A 23,920-nucleotide genomic window follows, 5' to 3' on the forward strand; every position below is an offset into this window, starting at 1 on the left:
CCGCGCCTCGGGCCCGAGGGGAGGAGGGGGCTCGCGCGCAGTCGTCATGGCACCCGGCACACCTGTGCCCGCCGAGCGGGGGCGCCCCGGCCCGCCTCCCTCGTGGCACTCTCTCCCAGGGACCCAGCGTCCTCCAAAGTAGCGGGCACATCCCGCCGCCCGCTGCAACAGTGCCGCCCCCTCTTCCCATGCTCCACATCCAGCCTCTGCTCCCACGCTTCATTCTTGCCCACCCAGCCCGCCTCTACCCTCCCACCCTGGCGTCCAGGACCCCGGGCCCTCCTGAGAAGGAGATGAGAGGTGAACACACAAAAGGGCCAGAGAGGGAGGTGGGGGAAGCCCCAACAGCTCCGAGCCCTCCCAGGAGCATGTGTCCCCTGGCTTTGGGATTGGCGGGCTCAGACACTAGCAGATAGCTACCCTTAGCAAGTTTCTTACCCTCACCTGGGTCTGTTTCTGCATTTGTGAAACGGTTTTGAAGGGAGTAAATGTGATGACATCAAAGATTCAGCCCAGCACATAGCAGATGCTCAACAAAATGGTCCCTTGAGCCGGATGGGAGACCACTTGTCCCCAGCCCTTGTTGGGCACCCAACAGATACCTCTATATTTTTTGTCACATGAATGAAGATCCCAGGTTCTAGATGGATGAAAGAAAGTAGATGGTTCATTCCTTCCTTTAATGGAAGTCAGGGGACTCTAGGGAAGTGGTTGGCATCGGGCTTTTTCCTAGCCTAACTTCTCTCCCTAGCTCCTCCATCCTGAGCAGCTGACAGTCCAGGAGCCAGAAAGGCTGTAGTGATCACTGATTCTAACCCTGACCCAGGGCAGGTGTCCTTACCTACCCCCGGCAATGGATACTGCTGCTCTCACATCCCTTTCTCTTCCCCCAGCTCAGTCCTTCAGAGAGTAGGAGGGAGGGAGGGTGCTCTCTTAAACCTGCCCTTTTGCCAGAGAAACACATGAGTCTCATTGGACTGGAGTCACTATTTGCAAAGCACTTGGAACGGTGCCTGCACATGGTCATTGCTCAAGAAATACTATTCACACCATTACCTTCTTGAGTCCGCGTTCCTGTGGGAGGGCTCACATTTCTTGAAGACCCCCTGATAGTCAGAACCCAGAACCGTGACAGGTCGTATAAGCACAGTGCACTGTGCTATAAAGTCTGTAGGGTCCAGCATTGCTATTGACTGTGCGGTTTTGGGAAAGTTATAACCTCTTTTTACCTACATTTCCTCTCATTTACACCAGTAGGGTTTATAGTGCCTACCACATGGGGTTGTTATGAGAATTAAATGAGTTACTATATGTAAAGCTCTCCCAACAGTGCCTGGAACATAGTAGGTGCTCAGTAAAGATGAGCTGTAATTACTGGGGCCCTAGACTTTGAATAACACAGGCTCACTTTCCCCCATTCCATCCATCCTTCTTCCCTTCTTTCTTCTTCCCTCCTTCCCTCCCTTCCTTCATTTCTCCCTTCCTTCTTTCTTTAACAGTCACATCATTCTAGGATCAGTAGTCAATTACCATACCATCTTTTATTTGAGTAGTTCCAGAGTACAGAGCCCTCTTCTTCCTTCTCCCTCCTCTTCTACAGTTTTTTCTTCTGCCATCGAAAACTTTGTATAGTGTCAAGTCCATGAGGTACCAGACAAAACCAAAGTGGTGAATCCAGCCTTGGGGAGCAGGAAGGGCAGTGTGTATGGGTGTGACTCTTGCCCCACTATTTACGATGTGTGACCCCAAGTGAGTCACTTAATCCCTCTCACCTCATTTTCCCCATCTGTCCAATGAGATGTACAATGCTTCTTCTCAAGGCTGCTGAGTGAATTAAAAGTCACATGCCACTAAATACAACACCCTTCCTCATCCCCAAAGTTATGGGTGGAGGACAAACAGATTGGGTGCAAGTCTCTGCATGAAGATAAAGAGACTCTTCCTCCTGTTACGGGCTGAATTGTGTTCCTCCAAAATATGTTGAACTCCTAACCCCACAATGTGACTGTATTTGGAGATAGGACCTTTAGGAAGTAATTAAGGTTAAATGAGGTCGTAACAATGCGGCCCTTATGATTGTATAGAAGAGGGAGAAACGCCAAGAATGTTCTTGCACAGAGGAAAGCTATGTGAGGACACAGCAAGAAGGTGGTTGTCTGCAAACCAAGGACACAGGCCTCAGGAGAAACAAACCCTTCATTTTGGACTTCCAGCCTCCAGAGCTGTGAGAAAATGGATTTCTGTTGTTTAAGTCTATGATGTTTTGTTATGGCAGCCCTAGCAAACCAAGACACTTCCCCACCCCAACAGGGCTTCCAGGCAACCCGAGGCACCATTATGCTCTATATCAGACCGTGCTTTCCTCCCAGGTTCACCTGGCTACAGGGTTGGGGCACCTTTTCATCCTGAACCTTGGATCCTGAGCTCTTCAGTCAAACAAAGCACCATTACTCCATGTTGCAGATGGGGGCACAGAGGCTAATGCTTTACCCACTATTCCACAGCTGGACAGTGGAGGAAAGAGGCCAAAAATGCTCCCCTGGACTCCCTGGGCCCTGGTCCTGCTTCCCCACAAGCTTGCTGGCCCTCTGGGAGCATCTGAGAAAACTAGGGGTGCAGTCACCCAGGGCATAGAGAAGTTTCTGTCCATCTTGAGGAATCTTGCCATGGCTTTGGCCTGCAGGGCTTCCAGTTCCATTCAGGCAAAGGCCTTGACCTGGACCTTCATCCTTGAGGTCCCCCCCGTCCCACCCCGCCCCACCACCCAATAGCTACAGCCAGGTTCATGTGTTGTGGCCTAGGAGGCCTTCTTACAGAAAGCCCCATCATGCTGGAAACTGATTTCCATCTGGAAAGCTGGATTCCGGGAAGTGGCAAGAGAGAGGAGGGAAAGGGAAGGTCCTTGAAGGGGAAAAAAACCTCCTGAACCAATTAGAATCCATGTGGACACCTGCTCAGAGGAGCACCTAGAAGTAGGGAGGAGATGGAGGGCAACCTTAGAATCAATCTTTCTGGGAGGCAGTGAGGGGGGTCAAAGGGAACAATAGGCTGGGTGTGGTGGCTCACGCCTGTAATCCTAGCACTCTGGGAAGCCAGGGTAGGAGAACTGCTTGAGCCCAGGAGTTTGAGACCAACCTAGGCAACATAACAAGACCTCATCTTTACCACATACAAAAAAAATTAGCTCAGAAGGGAGACCCAGGGTGGATCACATCTGTAGTGCTACTCAGACGTTTGAGGCAGAAGGATTGCCTGAGCCCAGGAGGTTGAGGCGACCCTGAGTGAGACCCCAACTCAGAAAAAAAGGGAGACAATAACATGACTTCAGGACTGCCTTTCTTCTTGGAGAAGACTAAACAGTAACTGCTACACTATGAGGAGGGTTTTGGGATTTGTGGTGACTTTGGAGAAACTGAGGCAGAGCAAAGCAATTCAGTTGAGGTCCAGAGCTGGCCTATGGGCCCAGTGCTGGAATGTATGATGTTGTGGTCTCAGAGACAAGAACCTCTGGTTCTGGAGCAAGCCTTGCCTATTGTATAACCTTGGGCAAGTTGCTCTCTTCTCTGAAGCATCAGTGTGAAAAGGAAGGTGGGATTAGAGTAAAATCTTTTGGTGATCATTAATCTGCTTTCCCGGTAGTCTATAAATGCCACTCATATCTCTAGCTTCGGGTGAACACAAATCTGGAAGCCCCACCTGTTCCAAATAGGCTCATCATTTCTCCCTGCCCCCGCTGGCCACTTCTCCTAGGGAAAGGCACTTGCCTGGACAAATTAGATATAAGCCAGGTGGCAAACTCCATGATCAGACAGTACGCCAATGCATAAGTGAAAGCGACCTGGTGTCTTGATTCAGGGGAATCAGAACAATTCAATGGTATCTATCTCTGGTGGGTAGGGCCTGCACTTCAGTGCCTTTTCAAAACTTGCCAGATGACTCTGATGTGCGGGCAAGGTAGAGAGTCACTACTACAACCTTCTTGGTTTTCCCCTTCCACAAGGGTCCTTGCCTTATAGAGCTGGTGGTCAACTGTGGAAGATATGAATGAATGAGTGACTGAATAAATGATCACCTCATCTGTGGTCCACACCTCGTATTAGCTCCCAGTGATCTTCCCAAACCGTGACTCTAATTGTGCCCCTTTCCCCATTCCCGCTCCCCTGTGGGCTTCCAGGTACTCCTGGTTTATTCAGAAGACAAAGAAAGCTCCCAAGTGGGAGGGGGCCTGAAAGAGGTTGCCCATCCCTTGTTTAAGTCTGAGTTCCTCCACGTGCCCTCCAAGCTGCCCATGGCCCTGTCCTTGTCCACTCCTCCACTCTTGGATCCTATTACTTCTTCCTGCCACCCGACACGATCCTCACTGAGCATCTCACTGTTTCTCTAACTGCTCTGTGCCTTGGCACATGCTAGACCCTTTGCCTGGCTATCTTTTGGTGCCCGTTTTCTCATCTTCCTCCTCGCCTGCTCATCAGCCTGTCCCTTGTCCCAGCCTCTCCTCTCTGCTCCCACATCTTTAGACTAGCTCTTAGACCAGTAGTTGCCAAACTCTGCTGCACTTGAGAACCACCTGGGGACATTTCAAGTCCTCCACACACGAACAATCAGGCCACAACCCATACCAGTAAAATCAGAATGCCTGGGCACCCAGAGAACTTCAGGTGATTCCAGTGTGTAGCAACATTTGAGAACCACTGTCTGCGATATTCCATGCATACTTCCCTTCCATACCTGTCTCCTCAACTAGCCTGTGATCTCCCCTCAACCCCCGGTATTAGTCTCTTCATCTGTTTAGGCTGCTGTAACAGAAACCACAGGCCACAGGCTGAATGGCCTAAACAACAGAAACTTATTTCCCACAGTTTCAGAAGCTGGGAAGTTCAAGATCAAGGTTGTAACTGATTTGGTCTCTGGTGAGGGCCCTGATTCTGGCTTGCAAATACTGCCTTCCCCTGGCCTTTCTTTGGAGTGTGCACACGAAAGAGTGAGCCTTCTGGTGTCTCTTTTGATTAGAACACTAATCCTAGGGGATCAGGAACCCAGTTCTATGACTTCTGTTAACCTTAATTATTTCCTACAGGCCCTGTCTCCAAATACAGTCACATTGCAGGGTTAGGACTTCAACATGTTAAATTGGGCTGGGGGCGGGCAGGGAGTGGGGGACAACACAAAAACATTGAAACACTCAAGCCATAATGCCATCCAAGAGCAGAGACCCATTCTTGTGTATAACAATAGGTCCTGTCCTAGCATCCTTCCTGTCACAGGCCCTCAGTGGGTGTTGACAGAACTCACAGGTCTGCACTGGCCTCACCCACATGTTCCCTATCCCCTAAGCAGAGTTGGAGGCATGTTCTAAGAGACTTGGCCCGTGCCCAGGAGAAGGGTTGGTACGAAGCTGAAGAGTGCCCTGTGGGATACCTCCCCTGTGGTGGGGAAGCCAGGTGTCTCCAATGGGAGAATCTGTCTCTCCCTGGCTGTAAATGCACACGGGCCTTTGGGGCAAAGAAAGCCATTGGTGTAGCCACCATTTTGAAAAGACTCAGAATGCACAAGGAAGGGGAAAGGGGGGTCTCAGAGTAGTGGGAATATGGCCGCTGGGAGCTAGATCCCTGCACACTGCAGGCGTTTTCAGCATGTTTGTTCGTGGTGGTGGGAAAGGAGAGACTGTCCCCTTGAAGAGCAAGGCCAAGGGGTACTGCAGAGAGGCTGAGGCCTAGACAAGAGTGAGGGCCCTTCCTGGGAGCTGGGAGCCACCCCTCCCTCTCCTTAACCAGTCTCTGAGTATTTCCTTCAAAATGTTTTAAAATGCTTATTAGTGAGCTCTCTCTAGGGACATAGGTCAGCGTTGTTATCCACTCTTATAAATGACAAGTGAGGGCTCTCATGGCTGACTCACTCCCACAGCACAGCCAGGGCAGCAACGGCCAAAGAGGAGAAGCCAGCAGTGTCACAAAGGAAAACTCTCAAACATCAGGACCCAGCAGAGACCGCAGAAAGAACCCACCACAGGGAGCCAGGATGCCTGGGTATTCATCTGGGATCCGTCAACTTCCCGCACAAGCTTGGGTGAGTCATTCCACTTTCCCCTTGGAACACTCTGGAACATTTCCTCTGGAACTCAGTGTTCCCATCTACAAAGTGGGAGGGGTTTGGACCAGAAGAACTTTCTCACTGATAGTCTACCTTTTCTTCTGGAGAATCTAGTGGAAAGGGTCTTCCTGAGGAGGGCCTGGGGGATGCCCTGAGGAGCTGCAGCTCTCTGGCTGGGGTTCTGCTCCCTGGATGGGGAAAGCAAGAGCTCTGGGGTGGGCACTGGGTCAAGAAGGATTCGGGAAAAACACCTTTCCAGGGAGGGCAGTGAAGCCTCTTGGGAAGAGGTAGGCAGTTTTCTGGGATGGCTGGGGGAAGCCAGGAGGGCTCCTTCAACTTAGCCTTCTGTAAGCCATTTCCTAGGCCCTGGACACTGATTCTATGACACATGGACTCTAGTCAAAAGACCTGGATTTGAATCTGGGTTCCCTCCTCCCCCAACTAATGTCTGATCTTGATCTCCACCAACACCCAGCCCCCAGTTTTGTCATCTATACAGTTGAAATAAAAATCATAGATGCCTTCTCTGGGTTAAATGAGATTATAAGTGGCGAGCACTTAGCATGGTTGCAGACACATGGGAGCTGCTAGCATATATTTTTATTTTAGCTGTTTTTTGCCTCCTCTTTTTTGCATCTCTGGTTCTTTCCTTTCCCCTCAAGCTCTGGGTCGTTCTAGCCCTCCACCCTTTTTTTGAGTTGCAGTCTAACTCGGTCACCTAGGCTGCTGGAGTGCAGTGGCACACTCATGGCCACCCCAGCTTCGACCTGCTAGGTTCCAGCGATCCTTCTGCCTCAGTCTTCCAAGTAGCCAGAAATATAGGCATGCGCTACCATGCCTGGCTATCCTTTGATTTATTGTAGAGATGAGGTCTTGCCAAGTTGCCGGGCTGGTCTTGAACCCACAGGCTCAGGCAATTCATTCACCTCGGTCTCCCAAAGTGCTGGGATTACAGGCTGAGCCACTGAGTCTGGCCCCCCTAGCCCTTTCTTTAAAAGAAGTACAGAGCAACGGATACACTTAATCCAGGGAATGTCCACACTCAAGAGCCACCCACCCAGGGGAATCTGTTATTCGAAAATATTACCCACTGGGCATAGTGGCTCATGCCTGTAATCCCAGCACTTTGGGAGGTGGAGGCGAGAGGATTGCCTACAGGTTTGAGACCAGCCTGGGTGACTTGGCGAGATCTCATCCTACAATAAATCAAAAAATTATCCGGGTGTGGTGGCACATGCCTATAGTTCCAACTACTTGGAAGGCTGAGGCAGAAGGATCGCCTGAGCCCAGCAAGTTGAGGCTGCAGCGGCCGTGAGCGTGCCACTGCACTCCAGCCTGGGAGGCAGAGTGAGATTCTGTCTCCAAAAAAGAGAAAATATTACCCAAAACCTACAAGAGAGGCTGAGAGGTGATCGCAGGCATGAAACCCTGTCCACAAGTATGCCTGTGGGAATGGACTGTTATTAGTTACTATGCATTAAGGGCACAGACTCTGTGAAGTTACTTGTTAACTTGTGGATTTGTGTCTAGAAGAAAAAAGAAACCCAAGTGTCTATTTATTGCCCGATAGGACATTCAAGTTCTCTAATCACATGGGATCCTGTGAAAATGCAAATTCTGATTCAGTAGGTCTAGGGAGGGACCTAGACTCTATATTTTTCTTTTTTTGTATTTTAAAAATTGTTTTTGTTGAGGTAAAATATACATTTGTAATTTATCATTGCCATTTTAAGTGTACAGTTAATAAATATATTCTTTTTTTTCTGCTTCTTCCCCCCTACCCTCACTCCTGGCCTCTGGTAGCCACCAATCTACTCTTTACCTTTTTTTTTGAGTAGGAGTCTCACTCTGTGCCCAGACTGGAGTGCAATGGCTGCTTCCGGCCACTGCAGCCTCTACCTATTGGGCTCCGGAGATCCTTCCGCCTCAGCTTTCCAAGTAGCCGGAACTACAGGCACGTGCTACCACACCTGGCTAATTTTTTTGATTTATTGTAGAGATGAGGTCTCATCAAGTTGCCCAGGTGGGTCTCGAACCCACGGGCTTGGGCAATCCACTCACCTCAGCCTCCCAAAGCGTGGGATTACAGGCTAAGCCACCAAGCCCAGCTTCTTTACCTTTTTGAGAGCTACTTTTTTTTTTTAAGTTCCTGCATTTGAGTGAGAAGATGCAATATTTGTTTTTCCATGCTTGGCTTATTTCACTTAACATAATGGCCTCCAGCTCCTATCCATATTACTGAAAATGACAGAATTTCATTATTTTTTATAGCTGAATAATGTTCCATGTTGTATACACATTGCCTTTTCTTTATAAATTCATCTATCGTTGGACCCCTAGGTTGATTTCCTATCTTGACTGTTGTGAATAGTGCTGCAATTAACGGGGTGGGTGCAGATGTCTTGTCAATATAATGATTTTTTTTTCTTTGTATAAATGTCTGGCATCTAGACTCTACATTTCTTTTCTTTTCTTTTTCTTTTTTTTTGAGTTGGAGTCTCACTCTGTCGCCCAGACTGGAGTGCAGTGGCATGCTCCCGGCCACTGCAGCCTTGACCTGCTGGGCTCCGGCTATCCTGCCGCCTCAGCCTTCCAAGTAGCTGGAACTACAGGTGCACGCTACCATGTCTGTTAGTTTTTGATTTATTATAGAGACGAGGTCTCGCCAAGTCACCTGGGCGGGTGTCAAACCCACGGGCTCAAGCAATCCACTCACCTTGGCCTCCCAAAGTGCTGGGATTACAGGCTGAGCCACCGAGCCTGGCCTAGACTCTACATTTCTAACACACTCCCAGGTGCAATTGATGCTGATCGGCTGAGGACTACATTTTTCAGTAGCAAGGGCCCGGTCCTACCCCTTCAATTTCAGGCAACCTTTAAATCCTGACGGGTTGAAACAAGATCACAGGGATAGGGCGATACTTCACCAAAAGCAGCGATCTCATGCTGGTGGGCTTTCAGGCACGGGGGCGGGGAGGGGGGCAGGCTGATGGGTAGGGTTGGAACCCTCTCTCTGCTCATGCATACTGGCTCCTGGTCATTACACTTAGGGAGAGCTCCAGCCACAATACCATGGTTTGTAAGTGCTGAAAAGACCAAAGTAAGGAAGATTTCCTACTGTTTTCCAGTTCTATGGAAGCAAACTCTCCTGGTGGGAAGCAGAGTTATTTAATATGGGACCTGAACTTGAACTGGTGGGTGGTATCTCGGACAGAAATTCTCTCACAAGCAAAGGTCCCCAATCATCAGTGTGCACCAACCATCTCTCTATTTAGTCATTTAGTAAATTTACACATGTACTCACTACTTACCAAGCATGGCTTTAGGTGCTGGGGATACAGTAGAGACTGTTAAATTACATTTAGCCCAAAGCTGCCCCCCTGCACAGTTTGGGTTTGATCTAGCTGTTTCTTGGTAACCTTTCAAACAGTGAACTATAACCTAACCGGGTATATAAACAGACTAGCCTATTCTTATGCCAATCACCGAGTTATAGTCAATCAAAGGTGGCCAACTGTTCAAACCGGGTTTAAATAAGGCAAATGCTGAACTGTAACCAATTTGGTTGTTTCTGTCCCTCACTTCTGTTTTCTGTATCTCACTTTCCTTTCTCTGTCCATAAAACTTCTTCCACCATGTGACTGAGCTGAAGTCTGAGCCTCCTCTGGCTTGGGAGGCTGCAAATCATTCTTTACTCAACCAAACTCTGTTAAATTTAATTTACCTTAAGTTTTCTTCCTTCCTTCCTTCCTTCCTTCCTTCCTTCTTTCTTTCCTTCCTTCCTTCCTTCCTTTCTTTTTGTGTCAGAGTCTCACTCTGTCATCCAGGCTGGAGTTCAGTGGCACAATCACAGCTCATAGCAGACTTGACCTCCTGGGCTCAGGCAATCCTTCTACCTCAGCCTCCTGAATAGCTGGGACTGCAAACAAGCACCATGGTTGAGGTGAGGTTCTCGTCTGGGCACTGAAGCCTGTACCCACACAAGAACAGGTGTCAGCAGAGGTGAAAGGAAGCTTTCAGTTGTATGAACATTACCAGTACCATGCCTGGCTAACTTTCTGACTTTCTGTAGAGACAAGGTCTTGCTTTGTTGCCCAGGCTGATCTCGAACTCCTAGGCTCAAGGGATCCTCCTGCCTCGGCCTCCCAAAGTGCTAGGATAACAGTCGTGAGCCATCGCATCCGGTTTGCTTTTGTCCTTTAACAAGACCAAGACAGACAAAGATCCCCCCCTTCATGGAAATTTTATTCTAGTGGGAGTAGACAGACAATAAGCAATAGATACAAGTAAATTATAGAGCATATTAGATGATAGGCACTATGGATAAAAGAAACAGCTGAACAGGTTAAGGGAGATAAAAATGATGTGGGCGGAATGGAACAGGCTGCAGTAGGGTGTTAATATGAGTCTTGATCTGAGTGAAGACTTGAAGGAAATAAGGGAGCTGGTCATGGAAATATCTGCGGGTGTGTGTGTGTGTGTGTGTGTGTGTGTGTGTGTGTGTGTGAGAGAGAGAGAGAGAGAGAGAGAGAGAGAGAGAGTGTGTGTGTATGTATGTATAGGGCACAAATTCAAAGGAATGAGCACACTTGGGGTGTTGGAGGAACAGCTAGAAGCCAGTTTGTCTGGAGTACGGAAAGAGACCAGAGAAGGAACAGAGGATGGATAACACCAGGCCTTGAAGACCATGGTAAGGCCTTGGCTTTTATTTATATATTTTTTGAGTCAAAGTCTCGCTCTGATGCCCAGGCTGGAGTGCAGTTGCATGCTCACAGCCACTGCAGCCTCGACCTGCTGGGCTCAGGTGATCTTCTGTCCCAGCCTTCCAAGTAGCTGGAACCACAGGCGTGCACCACACCTGGCTAATTTTTTGATTTATGGTAGAGACGAGGTCTCGCCAAGTTGCCCAGGCTGGTCTCGAATCCACAGATTCAGGCAGTCTCTCATCTTGACCTCCCAAAGTGCTGAGATTACAGGTGTGAGTTGCCACATCCAGCTTGGCCTTGGATTTTACATTGAAGGAAATAGATAGTCACTGCTGACTTGGAACAGATGAGTGACTTAGAATTAAAAAGGGGCCCCTGGGTGCTGAGTGGAGGATCATTAGGGGCTCTATAAGGTGCAGAGGTATGGGTACTCCTACTCTGGTATAATAGGGACTCAGGAGCCTGGATCTGCATTTGAAAAAGCCCCCCCCCACCCCGTGATGGATTCTTTTGTAAATAGGCCGGAGACCCAGGATCACCCCTTGCCCAGCTCCAGGGGGAGAGGTGGCGCCAATCTCATTGTCTTCTGTGCAAATGGTGCCAGTCAGGAGACTGCACTGTACATGACACCCTCTGGAGCTGTGCACGAGGCGGTCATACAGAGTTTACTCTGAAAGCCATCCTAACTTAAGTGCTTCCTCTCTACAGAAAAGAGGGAGCCCAGGTGCCTCTGCTGCATGAATCTGGGTGTAAACATGTAAAGTAGCACGGGCCCCAGTTAACTCCCGGTCAAGGCCTTGGATGCTTCATTATTCCACGTCATTCATTGTCCTCAGAGGCTTGAGGCAGAGCCTTTGCAGATCTCTCAAATATGAGGGTGGAGTGAGCAGTGAGCTGTCGGCGTTCTCATCCCTGGTGGGACTAAATCTCCCATCAGCATTCAGACGTGTTCCAGGGATGTGTGGCATACACCTCTGCATCATCCTGGTAGAGGTGAGGTCCTCATCTGTGCACTGAAGGCTGTGCCCACACAAGGACAGATGTCAGCAGAGGTGAGAGGAAGCTCTCAGGTATGTGAACTGGGCATCACACTGATGTACTTATCTGTATCATCTGTTGTTAACACTACAGCATCAGGGAAGGCAATGCTAGCACCCATTTTATAGACAGGAGAGTAAAGGCTCAGAGAGGCCCCTTTTCACGGGAATGGGAGGGGAGAAGGATGGTTTTAGCTGGACCACTTCTGTCCAAGTCAGCCTCCTGAGAGGCCCGAGGCTCACAGTAAAAACCTTGGACTTGCAGCAGCAAAGCAACCCAGTTTAAACAAACCGCGGCCCTGTTCCCTCCTAGTCCTGTGCTAGCCTTCTAAGCCTGTGTCCTCATCTGCAGAGTGGGCACCAAGAGTGGTAGTGCTAGTAGTAATGAGAAAACATGCCAGTGCCTGCCCAGTGACAGCAAACACCAGGAGCTCCAGGAGTGCTCGTGTTTTGACCTAGGGTCCCTTTTCTCAGGCAGGGATCCAGCTGGCTGCTCATGAACTTGAGAGGTTTTCTTGCCCAGTGGGGAGCCCCGAGTCACACCCTTCTCCCAAGCCCGCCCTTTCTGGCCTTGGCATCTTGCCCAGGGCTCTGCTGAGGCCTTCTGGGGCAGCCACCAATGCTCCTCGAAGGGGCAGGCACATTTCATGTGAAACATAGCACCAAAGCAGGGCTCTGGCACTGCTATTCTGGTATTTTGGGGAAACATAATCAAAATCCTCTAGCCCCACACAACTTACTGTCTACATCAACTTCATTCCTCCACTGTCTATTCCAGGAAACTCTTGCCCAGGAAGTAAAAGTTGTAAAAAATTTTATCGTTCATTCCAGGAGCTTTCTGAAAGAATCATTTAATGCAACATCAAACTGCTTAACTCTTAATAGCATCTAAAGAGAGTTGTACCCCAAGACTGTCTGAACCCTGTGCTTCAAAAGCCTCCCTTACTGTGTCCACCAATCCTAAACGATGTCATTTTATCCAGTACAGTAAGTCCCCTGCATACAAACTTTCAAGTTGTGAACTTTAAAGGTGTGGGCGTACAGTCACGTTAGTTCATGTGTCTAATGTACATTGTCCCATGCTGTAGTGTAAACTTAAAAATATTTTATTTTTTGTGTTTGTTTCTTGTGTGAAAAGTATTATAAATCTATTACAGTACAGCACTATATAGCGACTATGTTAGTTGGGTACCTATGCTAGCATCATTGGACTTAGGAACAAGCTCCCAGAACTTGTTCATATGTAGGAAACTTACTGTACTGATCAAGGTTTTCTTTTCCTAAAGCCAGACTGAAGCCTCATCTCTTCCTGACTACCTTCCCCAGTCTGACACACTAGGAAGACTGTGAGGTGGAGATCCTCCCTAGGGAAGGGTAGCCTCTGCTTTGTCTGACCAACAGTGGATCCAGTTTTTTGTGAGTTAGCATTCAACAAGAAACCATGCAAGCGGGAGTCCTTTTTTTGGCCTCTGGGGTGGGAAGGACAACAATCTGAATCCAGGCTAATCCACAGGGACAGTTATAAGTGACAGCAGGGCCCTCAGGAGATGAGATACACAGGCCATATGAATTTTGGAAAGGCCCTTGGGCTCTCCTGGTGCAGCTTCTTAGTTTTGTAGACAGGAAACAGGGCCTGGAGGGGGAAAGAGATTTGTCCAAACCACAAAGCTAGCTAGGATAGTTACAGTGATTACAAGAGTTAATATTTATAATGTGCTTAGACACTGCCTGGTACCCGCTAAGCTCTGTATGAGTTCAGCACCACTTTGAAGGCTTGCTAAAACAGTGCTGGGCCCCACCCCAGAGATTCAGATTCTGTAGATCAAGGCAGGGACTGAAAATTTGCTTTTCTAACTAGCTTCCTGGTGGTGCTGATGCTCCTGGTTCAGAGACCCTCTTTGAGAACGACAAGGGTGTAATTCCTGACATCAGTAAGGGAGAAATGTGGAGACAGTGGGTCTCTTCCTCCCAGGTCTAGTTTTCCCTAATGTTCGGCAGGTCTGCAGCAACACAGCTGTGGTGCATGCACCGATCCTGCCTGGCTGCACCTGCACCCACCTGTGGATAATCCGCGTATCATCCTTGTTAGCAAGGACACCCCTCTCGCATGTGGGCTGGTTTGACACCCAGGCTCCAGGAGGTCTGTACAGTGAGAATGGATCAACACCAACCAGGCAGATGAAACCAATGCATTCTTTATTGCAAACTGGAGCTAAGGGGCTCACTCACACTGTGAGCTCTGATTTAGGGGCTTCTCCAATTGCCCAAGCTTTCCCAGAGAGGCAAGGGCAGACTCTCCAAGCGGCGTGGAAAACAACTTCCAGAAGCAGCCCCTTCAAGGGACTGAGGTGAGGACCTGAAAGCAGGCAGCTTGGCATGCAGGGGTTAACCAGAAAAGCAGGGTCCAGAGGGCCAGGCACACCCAACCCCCTCCACCCAATCCTGGTGACCGCAGGACTCCTGACTTCCTTGGGAGTGTCACACAGACTACGGAAAGACCTAAGAGGCCAAAGGTCTCCCAGGGCTGCATTAGGCAGGGATTGAGCCCAGACTGAGATCTGAGAGACCCTTCACCCTCTCTTCCGAGGACACTCCCAGGGTCAACCCCAGGCCCTCGGTTCTTAAGCTATAAAGTGCTTGTAGGAATCAGCTGGGGGTCTTGCTAAAATACAGTCTACAGTGGTAGGAATAGGGTGAGGTCTGAGACTGCATTTCTAATAAGCTCTTGGGTGACACTGTTGCTGCTGCTGCCTGCTGGTCCATAGACCATGCTTTGAGTTGCAAGGGTCTGGCCGTACACCACCTTTGTCCATGAAGAGAAGTGAGCCTCTTCTTCAATACGGAGAAACCCCACTCCAGGACACAGGGTGGGTGGGGCCAGCGCAGCGTGTACAGGACTTCAGCCCCCACTTTCCCCCAGCATCCACAGCTGAACTTGGTGGCCCTGAAGATCCACCCCAAAAAACTCCTTTCCCAGAGTTTGACCAACCAGGCCTTCGGATGTGAGCAGAGTGAACAGGGTCTCTCTTGGAACACTGAGCACTCAGGGATGGGCTAACTTGTCTGCTCCTTGCCAAGAGACAGGAGACCTGGGCTGGAGAAGGGAACTGGAAGCACTGTGAGCAGGGGCTACTGCTCTAAGTGGTGGTCTGAGCTCTGAACATCTTAACCCTAGGAGTGGTGAGGTGGTCACTGGTCCGCAGAATGCAGGATTTGGGCAGTCTAGCTTTGCCCCAAGTCCTAGGGCATCAGATGTCTCCACAGACCCAGACAAAAGTGCAGATCAGGTGGGGTCTGGGGCATTCAGTCTGCTTGTTCCACAGATGAGAAGGTGGGAGGTAGATACCTGGGGGGTTAAGAGGTCAGGTTTCTTCAAGCCACAGGAGTTACCAGGTTACCAAGAAGCAAGAAACCAGGCCCTCCCTGGTAGGGCACCAACCATCCCTGCTTGCCTGGTACTGTCCCAGTTCTAGCACTGAAAGTCTCATATCTTGGGAAACTGCTCCATCCTAGGCAACCTGGGATAGCTGGTTACCCTATCACCTGGCCACACCCCAGGGTGCCAGGTTGAGGGTCTTGAAATGAGTAGGTCATCAGGGTAGTGGGTGATAGCCTGGGAGCCTGCTGGCTACAAATCTGGTGGGTCCCTTTGCCCTCAGAAGGCCATGACAAAGCAGCCAGGCTGCTGAAGGAGGGGGACTGTGATGAGGGTGGCCTTCTAATCACCTCAGACCAGAGCCACATACGCAAATTGCTTTGCTGCTGTCTGGGCCACCTCTTCTGTGGCTTTGGGGTGATACCAGGGAGGGACAGAGCACTGAGAATTTTCTACTCCACCAATTTCCTAATCACCAGGAAGGATAGAGCTGACCTGATTTGCTTCCCCCATGTCCCAGCCCGATGGTCCTTGGGCTCCTACGTGAATATTCTAGCTCTGCAGCAGCACCAGGCCAAGCTCCCTCGGCAACTTTCCCCAGTTCAGGTTCTCACTAGTCCAGGAACCCACGGGGCTGAGGATGGAGCCCTGGGGAGGGCCTCATCTGGGTCCGTTCTCAGGAAGCAATAAACAGATGGGAGGCTGTCTTCTCTCAGGACAGCAACTGGCTCTCAGCACTAGAAACCAGGCCTCTGACTCACAGGGGCCCAGAAAATGCTCAGTAATGCTCATCTGTGGACTCAGAAGGTGCCTGGAGGCATGTGCTGCCTTAAAAACCTCCAAGGAGCCCAACAGAGGCACAGGCTCCCGGCCATCACCCCTTTTTCCAAGCGACAAGGCTCAGAGAGGGCAGGAGATCTGCCCAAGTTTACACGGTAGCTGTGAGTGCCCAGAAACCAGGCTGCAGCCCCAACCTCACCTCCTCCTTTGGGCATTCCAGAGCCCACTACTGCTGTAAGCTATCTATCCGGGACCGGCTGCACCCCCGCCCACAGCACACTTTTCGGCCCACCCGCCCCCAACCCCCAAGCTTGGCCGCCCATGGGCCTCCCTCCCCTCAGGGGGCCAGGCCAGTGGCCTCTGTCCCTTGCTGGGTGGGCACGAGGAGGGTGGCCTAAGGTGGCGGGGCCTGCGCACCCTCCGGAGACATGAGCATGTCAAACTTGATGAGAGGCGGGGCGATCACGCGCACCTCGGCGTTGAGCGGGTTGAAGCGCAGGTTGATGCAGCGCAGGGCGGGCATGGCAGCCAGCTTCTCCACGGGCACATCTGTTGGGGACAGAGGAGACAGGTTAGAGGGGCTGAGGGCCAAACAGGCAGAGAAGAAGGACGATGGGCCAGGAAGACTTCGAACACGTGGTGGTGAGGAGTGGCTCTCCATCACCCACTGTATCTGGGCTCAGCCAGGCCCCGCCCCCATGCCCAGCCCTGGACCAGGGGCTATCGGGCCCTCGGGCCCACCAGGGATATCACAACCACATGGAGGAAAGCACCCTAAAAACAAGGCCCAGGTTCTCCAACAAGTTAAACTTAGGACTGCTGTTTAACCCAGCCATTTTGCTACTACATAGTGTTGAAAGAATTAAAAGCAGGCATTCAAACAAATAACTTTACATTAATGTTCATAGCAGCACTATGCACAGTAGCTAAATGTCCATCAGTGAATGAATGGGTAAACAAAATGCGGTATACATATAGTGGAATATTATGCAGCCCTAAAAAGGAATGAAATTCTGATACATGCTACAACATGGATGAACTCTGAGGACAGTGTGCAACTGAAAGAAGGCTGGCACAAAAGGACAAATACTGTATGGTTCCACTTATATGAGGTACCTAGGGTAGTCAAATTCATAGAGATGGAAAGTAGAGGGGAGGGGTCACCAGGGGCTGGGAGAAGGGGGAGTTATTGCTTAATAGTTAGAGAGTTTCTGTTGGGGTGATGAAAAAGTTTTGGAAATAGATAGTGGTGATGGTTGCACAACAGGGTGAATATAATTAAGGCCATTGAGTAGTAAGCTTTAAAACAATTAAAATCAGCAAGACATGGTGATGTGTGCCTATAATCCCAGCTACTCAGGTTGGAGAACAGCTTGAGTCCAGAAGTTCAAAACCAGCCTGGGAACATAGTGATACCCCAGTCTCTCTTTTTTTTTAATGGTTAAAATGGCAAATGTTATGTTTTATATATATGTGTGTGTGTATTTTTTGTTGCTGTTATTGTTGTTGAAGTCTCACTCTGTAACCCAGGTTGGAGTGCAGTGGCATGCTCATGGCCACCACAGCCTCAACCTGCTGGGTTCAGGCGGTCCTTCCACTTCAGTCCTCCAAGTAGCTGGAACTACAGGCACGTGCCACCAGGCCGGCTAATTTTTGATTTATTGTAGAGAAGAGGTCTCGCCAAGTTGCCTGAGCTGGTCTCAAACCCCTGGGATCAGACAATCCTCTTGCCTCAGCCTCCCAAAGTGCTGGGATTACAAGTGTGAGCCACCACAGCTGGCTATGTTACATATATTTGAATCACAATTTTTAAAATTAATAGTGTAATATGCCAAAAACCAGTGAATTATATACTTTAAATGGGTGAACTGTATAGTGTGTGGATTTTATCTCAATAAAGCTATTCAAAACCAAAGAACATTATGTGCCTGAAATTAGGAATATTCTTGCCAAGAGACAGAAGTTTATATATAGTGATGTATGGAAATCCTTGTGAACTGTGGAAATGCCACTCTCTATCATGTCACCTGGTCCATCGTGCCCCTGAAGAACTCCCAAAGGAGGAGGCATGGCTATCATGGCTCCATATAAGGGAGGTCTGTTAAAGTGTAAACTTATCAGGACTGCCCCACAAAAGCTTGCTGGAAAATTCCAGATCATATTAATTGGATCATTAGAGACTTAATGTTTTCTGGAATTAAAACAAACCTCTCTTGTTACAGCTCTAATTTCCAAAATTTCATGTGTAGAATTCCGAAATCAAGTTTCAAATTGTTATTCACCTAACTTATGTAACGATACTAGGGCATTTCCCAAAACTCATCAAAGGTACCACGCTGTAACAAATACAAAGTTAGCAATGATTGAATAAATTCCAAGCCCAGTATTCTGAATTATAAATGAAGGGGCACCATAGCCTAGAGTCTTCGACACGGAATTTAACAGACAGAGCTCAGCTGAGGCCCTAAAAAAAGAAAGTAGAGCTTTAACATCTATTAATCTGTATGACTTCCCTGTACTATATTTTCCTAATCTTGAAAATGGAAATAATGGATCTTTCCTCAAATAGTGTGAGAATTAAAGTGGGGAGTGACTGCTTACTGGGTATGGGCACTCCTTGGGGGTGACACAAGTATTTTGGAATGAGATACGGGTGACAGTTATATAACACTGTGAATGTACGAAATGCTAGTGAGTCGTATACTTTAAGTGGCTAATTTAAGTAGTTCATGCGATGTTATGTGAATTTCACCTCAATTAAAAAAAGAAAAGAGGCTGGACCTGGTGACTCACACTTATAATCCTAGCATTTTGGGGGAGCAAGGAGGGAGGATTGCTTGATCCCAGGAATTCAAGACCAGCCTGATCAGCCTTGACCACATAGCGACACGCTGTCCTGTTAAAAAAAAATTTTTTTTAAATTTAAAAGGACCCAAATAAGGAAGCAGTTATATTAACACTTGGTAACATTTTAGTTCCCACTACCTAATCTTTAGACTCACTTAGTCTTTGTTTCAAGTCCCAGGCTCAATCTCATGTAACAGCTGTATGGCCAAAAGCAAATTACTAAATTTCATATCAAGTTGATAATAATATTAGTTTATATCTTCCACAATTGCATCAAGATGACTGAGATAATATCTGTACTCCACACAGTATTCAATGAATATTAGATATTATTAAAGTAAATCAAGGCCCAGAGAAGTTAAAAATACTTGCCTAAGGACACAAGTTCATAATTAGCTGAGCCCAGATTTGAATCTAGTTATCAAAAAGGCTGCAAAAGTTCAAGGAAGGGTGACCAGGCTGGGCTCGAAGATGGCAGGTACATTAGACCTTAGGATTTGAATAGTGGTGGTGCTTGTGGTTAGAGAAAAGTGGGACCAAAGAGTGGAGGCAGGATGCCAGCAACAGAGCAGGAAGGGTGGGGAGGGTGGGGTGCTGTCTCAATGGCATCTAGAAGCTTCCAGGTCCAGTCTCAAGGGTCCAGCCCAATGGGCAGTTTGGAATAGCAAGGACTGTAGGACTTCTCAAAGGAAATGTGTGTATGTTTCCTCTAACTGCTGTCTAGAATTCCTGCTCTGTCTACTGGGAGCTCTGGTCACCCTGCCCCCAACAAGGGCTTTCAAAGAGGCTGCCTGGACCTGCCCACCCCACCTCCAGGCTGACAGACACCAAGGTCCTTGACCTTCAGCAAGATTTCTGCAGGCCCTTCCCATGCCTTGAGCCCTGTTATGAGGAGTGGGCAGAGTCTGGGGTTCCCCAAACCAGGATAGGACAAGGAGAGTTCATGCTGGGCCCTGGAAAGAGCCCACACAATGGAATCTCCTAAGGACTTGGCAATGGGGATGTGCTTCCATCCCAGTTCTCCAGAGGAGAAGGGAAAGGGGAGGCTGCTGGCTCAAGACAGTCCCTCTAGGTGAACATGCACTCTCACGTTTATAAAGTACTTCCATGTTTGACCCTCCCATAGCCATGTGGGTAAGACAGCACAAGTGCTCCTCGGCTCACTATACACAGGAGGAAATTGAGGCTCAGAAAAGACTGATGCCCAAAGTCACATGGCTAGCAAGAAGCAGAGCTGGGGCCAAGGATGCTGCCGCCTGGTTCACATCACACTCCAGTGTCCCATGTCTACAGCCGACTGGGTGAGGTGAGAGCAGGAGGGAAGGTGACTCCAAGGCTTTAAACCTGAATCAGCAGGCAGCTTAGTACCCACGGGAGTTCCCAGGGGCCTCTTCTCCCCAGGGCTATCCTCTAAGTTAAAAGTGGGAGTCTGCAGGCATGTGGATCTTAGCAATCTCTGTGTGGGGTCAAGTTCTGTTGTTCACGGAGCTCCTTTAAGTAGTGTGTTGAGTGCTGCTGACTTAAGTGCTCTCATTTATTTCTCGCAATAGCTATATGAGTTGAGTACTATTCTCTCCATCTTATAGAGGAGGAAGATGAAGCATGCAGAGATTAAGTACATTGCCCAAGGACACCCAGCTAGGAAGTGCTGGAGCCAGGTGAAAAGCCAGGCTGGCTACCTCTGAGCCCTCCAGCCTCACATGGCTGCTGTCTCCCTGCCCCTACCCTAAAGGCCCTCCCAGGGGCCTCCTTAGATAAGAGAGGGAGAAAACAGTCTTTGTGCAGGGCTCCCTGAGACCTAGCGGGAATTTCTGGCATCCCATGACCACAGCTCACAGCTCCCTGGGTCACCCAGCCCGTCCCTCTACAGCCAGGGACTCCACCTCCACCAGAAGCCAGGGGCACAGGGCAGGAGTCACAGCATCTTCAGGCCCTGTAGGCTCTCCATGGCAATCACTTCCATGCTGACTTGCCCTGAGAGAAACAGTTTCCTGGAGATGTTCTCAGATTGGTTCCAAAATCTTCCGGGCCTCCTTATTCTGCTGTGGGTCAGAGTGGAGAACAAACCTGTCTTTTCTTGTACATGACAACACTTCTGACACCTGTAGCTCAGCAAACACCACCACCTTCTTTAGGCAAAGGTCCCCAGATCCTTCATTTCATGTGACGTTTGGGGACTGGCTGGATGTGTTAAGATTCACAAGCTCTGGAGTCAGAGAGATGAGCCTGGCTTTTCCAGTGACTGACTGTGTTGCCTTAGGCAGGATCTCTATATGTGAGCTTTTTCACCAGTAAAATGGGGTCATACTGCTTGCCTTGTAGGGAAGTCACCAGAAATGACAAGGCGCCTGTATGTAGTATGATAGCACCATGTTCCAGCAACCTGCAGTCAACAAGTGTGGGCTCCCTGCTCCCTGTCACTAAGCCTGGAGCCCATATCAGTCGAGCACCAGCCCAGATCCCTTGGGACAAGCCCACGGAGATTGGTCAGAAATGTTTCAGGCTGAGTTTACCACTGAGATGACCTGTCAGATCACATAGAAGGGGAGAAGGCAGTGAGTCTCAGATTTCTCCTAAGAGCACTACAGCTCTCCAAGCCCCCGACGGAAGTCAAAAGCCTCAGATGTGGCCTCAGCTGAGAAAACCAACTAGAAAGTTCCTCAACACACTTGTTTTCATGGACCATCGGAGTGGGGAGGGTCCTCAAAGTTGAGGAGACTAAGGCTCAGAGGGAAGAAGCAACTTTGCCTGGGGGGGAACAGGCTTTTGTTAGGACAGAGAAGACTCACTTGACCAGAGGGGGGCCCTGTGAACAGGCAGCAAAATCCCCTTACAGGAGAAGCTCACTCACTCTCGGACTTTGGGGTGGCCTGGCCTCTCAACTCCCTGACTGAGGGTAGCCTCAGTGTGTTAGACCAGGGGCCCAGTCCACAGCTTTGAACACTGTGGGACACAGGAAATGCTTAAGCCAGGAGCTGTGTCCCCAACAAGAAGACCGGCGCCAGGGCAGCTGGCGGAGCTGGTCACTACCTGCCTGGCAAGCAGGAACCACGTGATAGGGAAGAGGACAGGTACGAGCCATGAAGGGGAGCATGGGAGGGACCCAGAATCCAAGGCAAACGTGGGCAGCTCAGGTAGGAAAAGACACAGATAAGGCAGTTTCCAGAATGCAGGGCTATGAGCAGGCATGACTCCTGGGAGGAGAGGAAAGTCAAGATCAACCAACATGAGAGCCCACTCACCTTTGCTTTCTCCAGAACTCATGCAGGTACAAATGTCATATTACATGGCTGCCAGCAGCCCGGCCTCACTCCTCAGTCCTTCACCAGCTATGGGGGCTGAAGGCAGGGCTGCCTATGGTAGTTTTTGACTCTCTTTCAAGCAAGATCCCATTTTCCCTACCAGTAATGACTGGGAAGAAAAAGGCTAATTCCTTGGAATCGTCACTGTCTTCACATTAGTGGCAGCTCTGCTATAACCATCCTAACAGCACAGCCAGAAGCATGGGCAAAGGGCGTAGACACCATCTCCTCTGCCACCGATTGCCCAGAATAAGGAAACCCCCTTGTGCTTGGCTTTTAAGAGGTAAAGTCATTTCATGGGGTATCAACCTCTATGGACACAGAAGGAAATCAAGGCTGCTTCTGGGAACTGATATGTGAGGCCCTCATGATAACCTATTTTGCAGGTAAGGAAACTAAGTCTCAGATTCTTGGTGCCCAAGGTTGCCAAGCTAGTTAAGTGGTGGAGACAGGCCAGTTCCTGATCCCAAAGGCCATTTGCTTCGTACCACAACACAGAGGGCAAGGCCAAGGCCAGAATCTGGTCTCCTGCACTGGCCCCTGAGGTCCCAAAGGTAGCCATGACAGGCAGGTGTTGCTGAGCAACTCAGTAAGGGCTGGAAGGGCTAGATCCAGGCCAAGAGCATCACAAACTCAATTGTCAAGACATTCCCACTTCAGAGATGGGATTCAGAGCTTCTAAGTCACCCCATCCCCCCATCTGCCCCTGGGACAGCCTGTGTCTCCACAGGGAGCTGCATAGGGTAAGGGGGGAGGTTGCCGAGCACCCTTGCCACAGCCAGGGAGGCCCATGCCCACGGCTCCTGAAGGTAGCTAGAGGGTCTTCCTGCAATGCTCCTGTCCCAGATTAGCCGAACACAGTAAAAAGACCCGTTGCAACCCAGCCCTGGAGACTCCAGGCCAGTCTCTGGGAGTGGCGCTGCCCGGGTCTCAGTCTGTAGTTTCTGCATCTGCCACCGAGCTGGCCTCTCCAGGATCTGCAGCATTCTCCCAATTGCCCTGCTGAAGGATAAGCGACAGCCTTCCCAAGCGTGGAACAGGGATTAGGCGTAGCTCTTTCCCCTGCTTTAACTGCAAAAATCATTTGAGCAGCTTAGAGAAAGGAGCAATGGGGCCATCAGACCATGTCAGAGCTGGCAGAACCAACAAACTGGAGCAGTCAAGCTTGCAAGTGATGAGACCAAGAAGTCAGCTGGGAGTTTCTGGATAAAGCTGAAAGATCATTCATGCTCACAGCATCCTGACAAGAGAGAGAGATGGCAGGTGGCTGGTGAGGAGGATATGAAATGATCTGCATTTTGTGAGTGCGGAAACTGAGTCTTGGAGAGGTTAAATAAGCTTCCCCAGGCCACAGAGCACATTAGCAGCACAGTGGTCCAAGAAGCCAGGTCTCTGGACTTTGGCACCCATGCAGAGGAAAGGAGTCTCAGCTTTCCATCACTGCCATGGGGTATGCTCCATCACCACTCACCGATGTGGCGCTGCTCTAAGCCCAGTGCCCACCGCAGAACTGCCATCAGTACGGCTTAATCAACTCTGACTACAGCCACAGTCAAGAGTTGGAACCCATCCCCCAGTCTGTGTGGTCAGGGCCTGGCCACTGTGGACCAAGGCTGAGAAAGACACTGACCCTTTAGCATCAGTAATCTAATTTAGGAAATGAGAAAATATTGATGAGTAAAAGTAACATCACTGTCTCACAACATCTGGAATGAATCACTGTTAATGTCTTGACATATGGCCGTTCCAACTATTTTTATTTTTTTTTGAGTTGGAGTCTCA

At 49.5% G+C, this 23,920-nt stretch overlaps 1 protein-coding gene across 6 annotated transcripts in view; it reads right to left on the minus strand.

Annotated features, from left to right (window-relative positions):
- Positions 1–14,014: 14,014 nt before the first annotated feature.
- The window catches only part of LRRC20 (leucine rich repeat containing 20), a 92,590-nt gene continuing 82,684 nt past the window's right edge, over positions 14,015–23,920 (minus strand). For 5 of the 6 annotated variants that reach the window (XM_008057850.2, XM_021712234.1, XM_021712236.1 and 2 more), the window contains one exon: positions 15,464–16,538. In XM_008057850.2, coding sequence (XP_008056041.1) covers positions 16,384–16,538 — 155 coding nt within the window. In that variant the 3' untranslated portion in view covers positions 15,464–16,383. Of the gene's footprint in view, positions 14,046–15,463; positions 16,539–23,920 lie in introns of those variants that run through there. The other variant, XM_021712232.1, reaches the window with a different exon arrangement.

This window comes from Carlito syrichta, unplaced genomic scaffold (assembly GCF_000164805.1).
Source record: "Carlito syrichta isolate Samal-C Ts95f unplaced genomic scaffold, Tarsius_syrichta-2.0.1 Scaffold303141, whole genome shotgun sequence".
Taxonomy (NCBI): domain Eukaryota; kingdom Metazoa; phylum Chordata; class Mammalia; order Primates; family Tarsiidae; genus Carlito; species Carlito syrichta.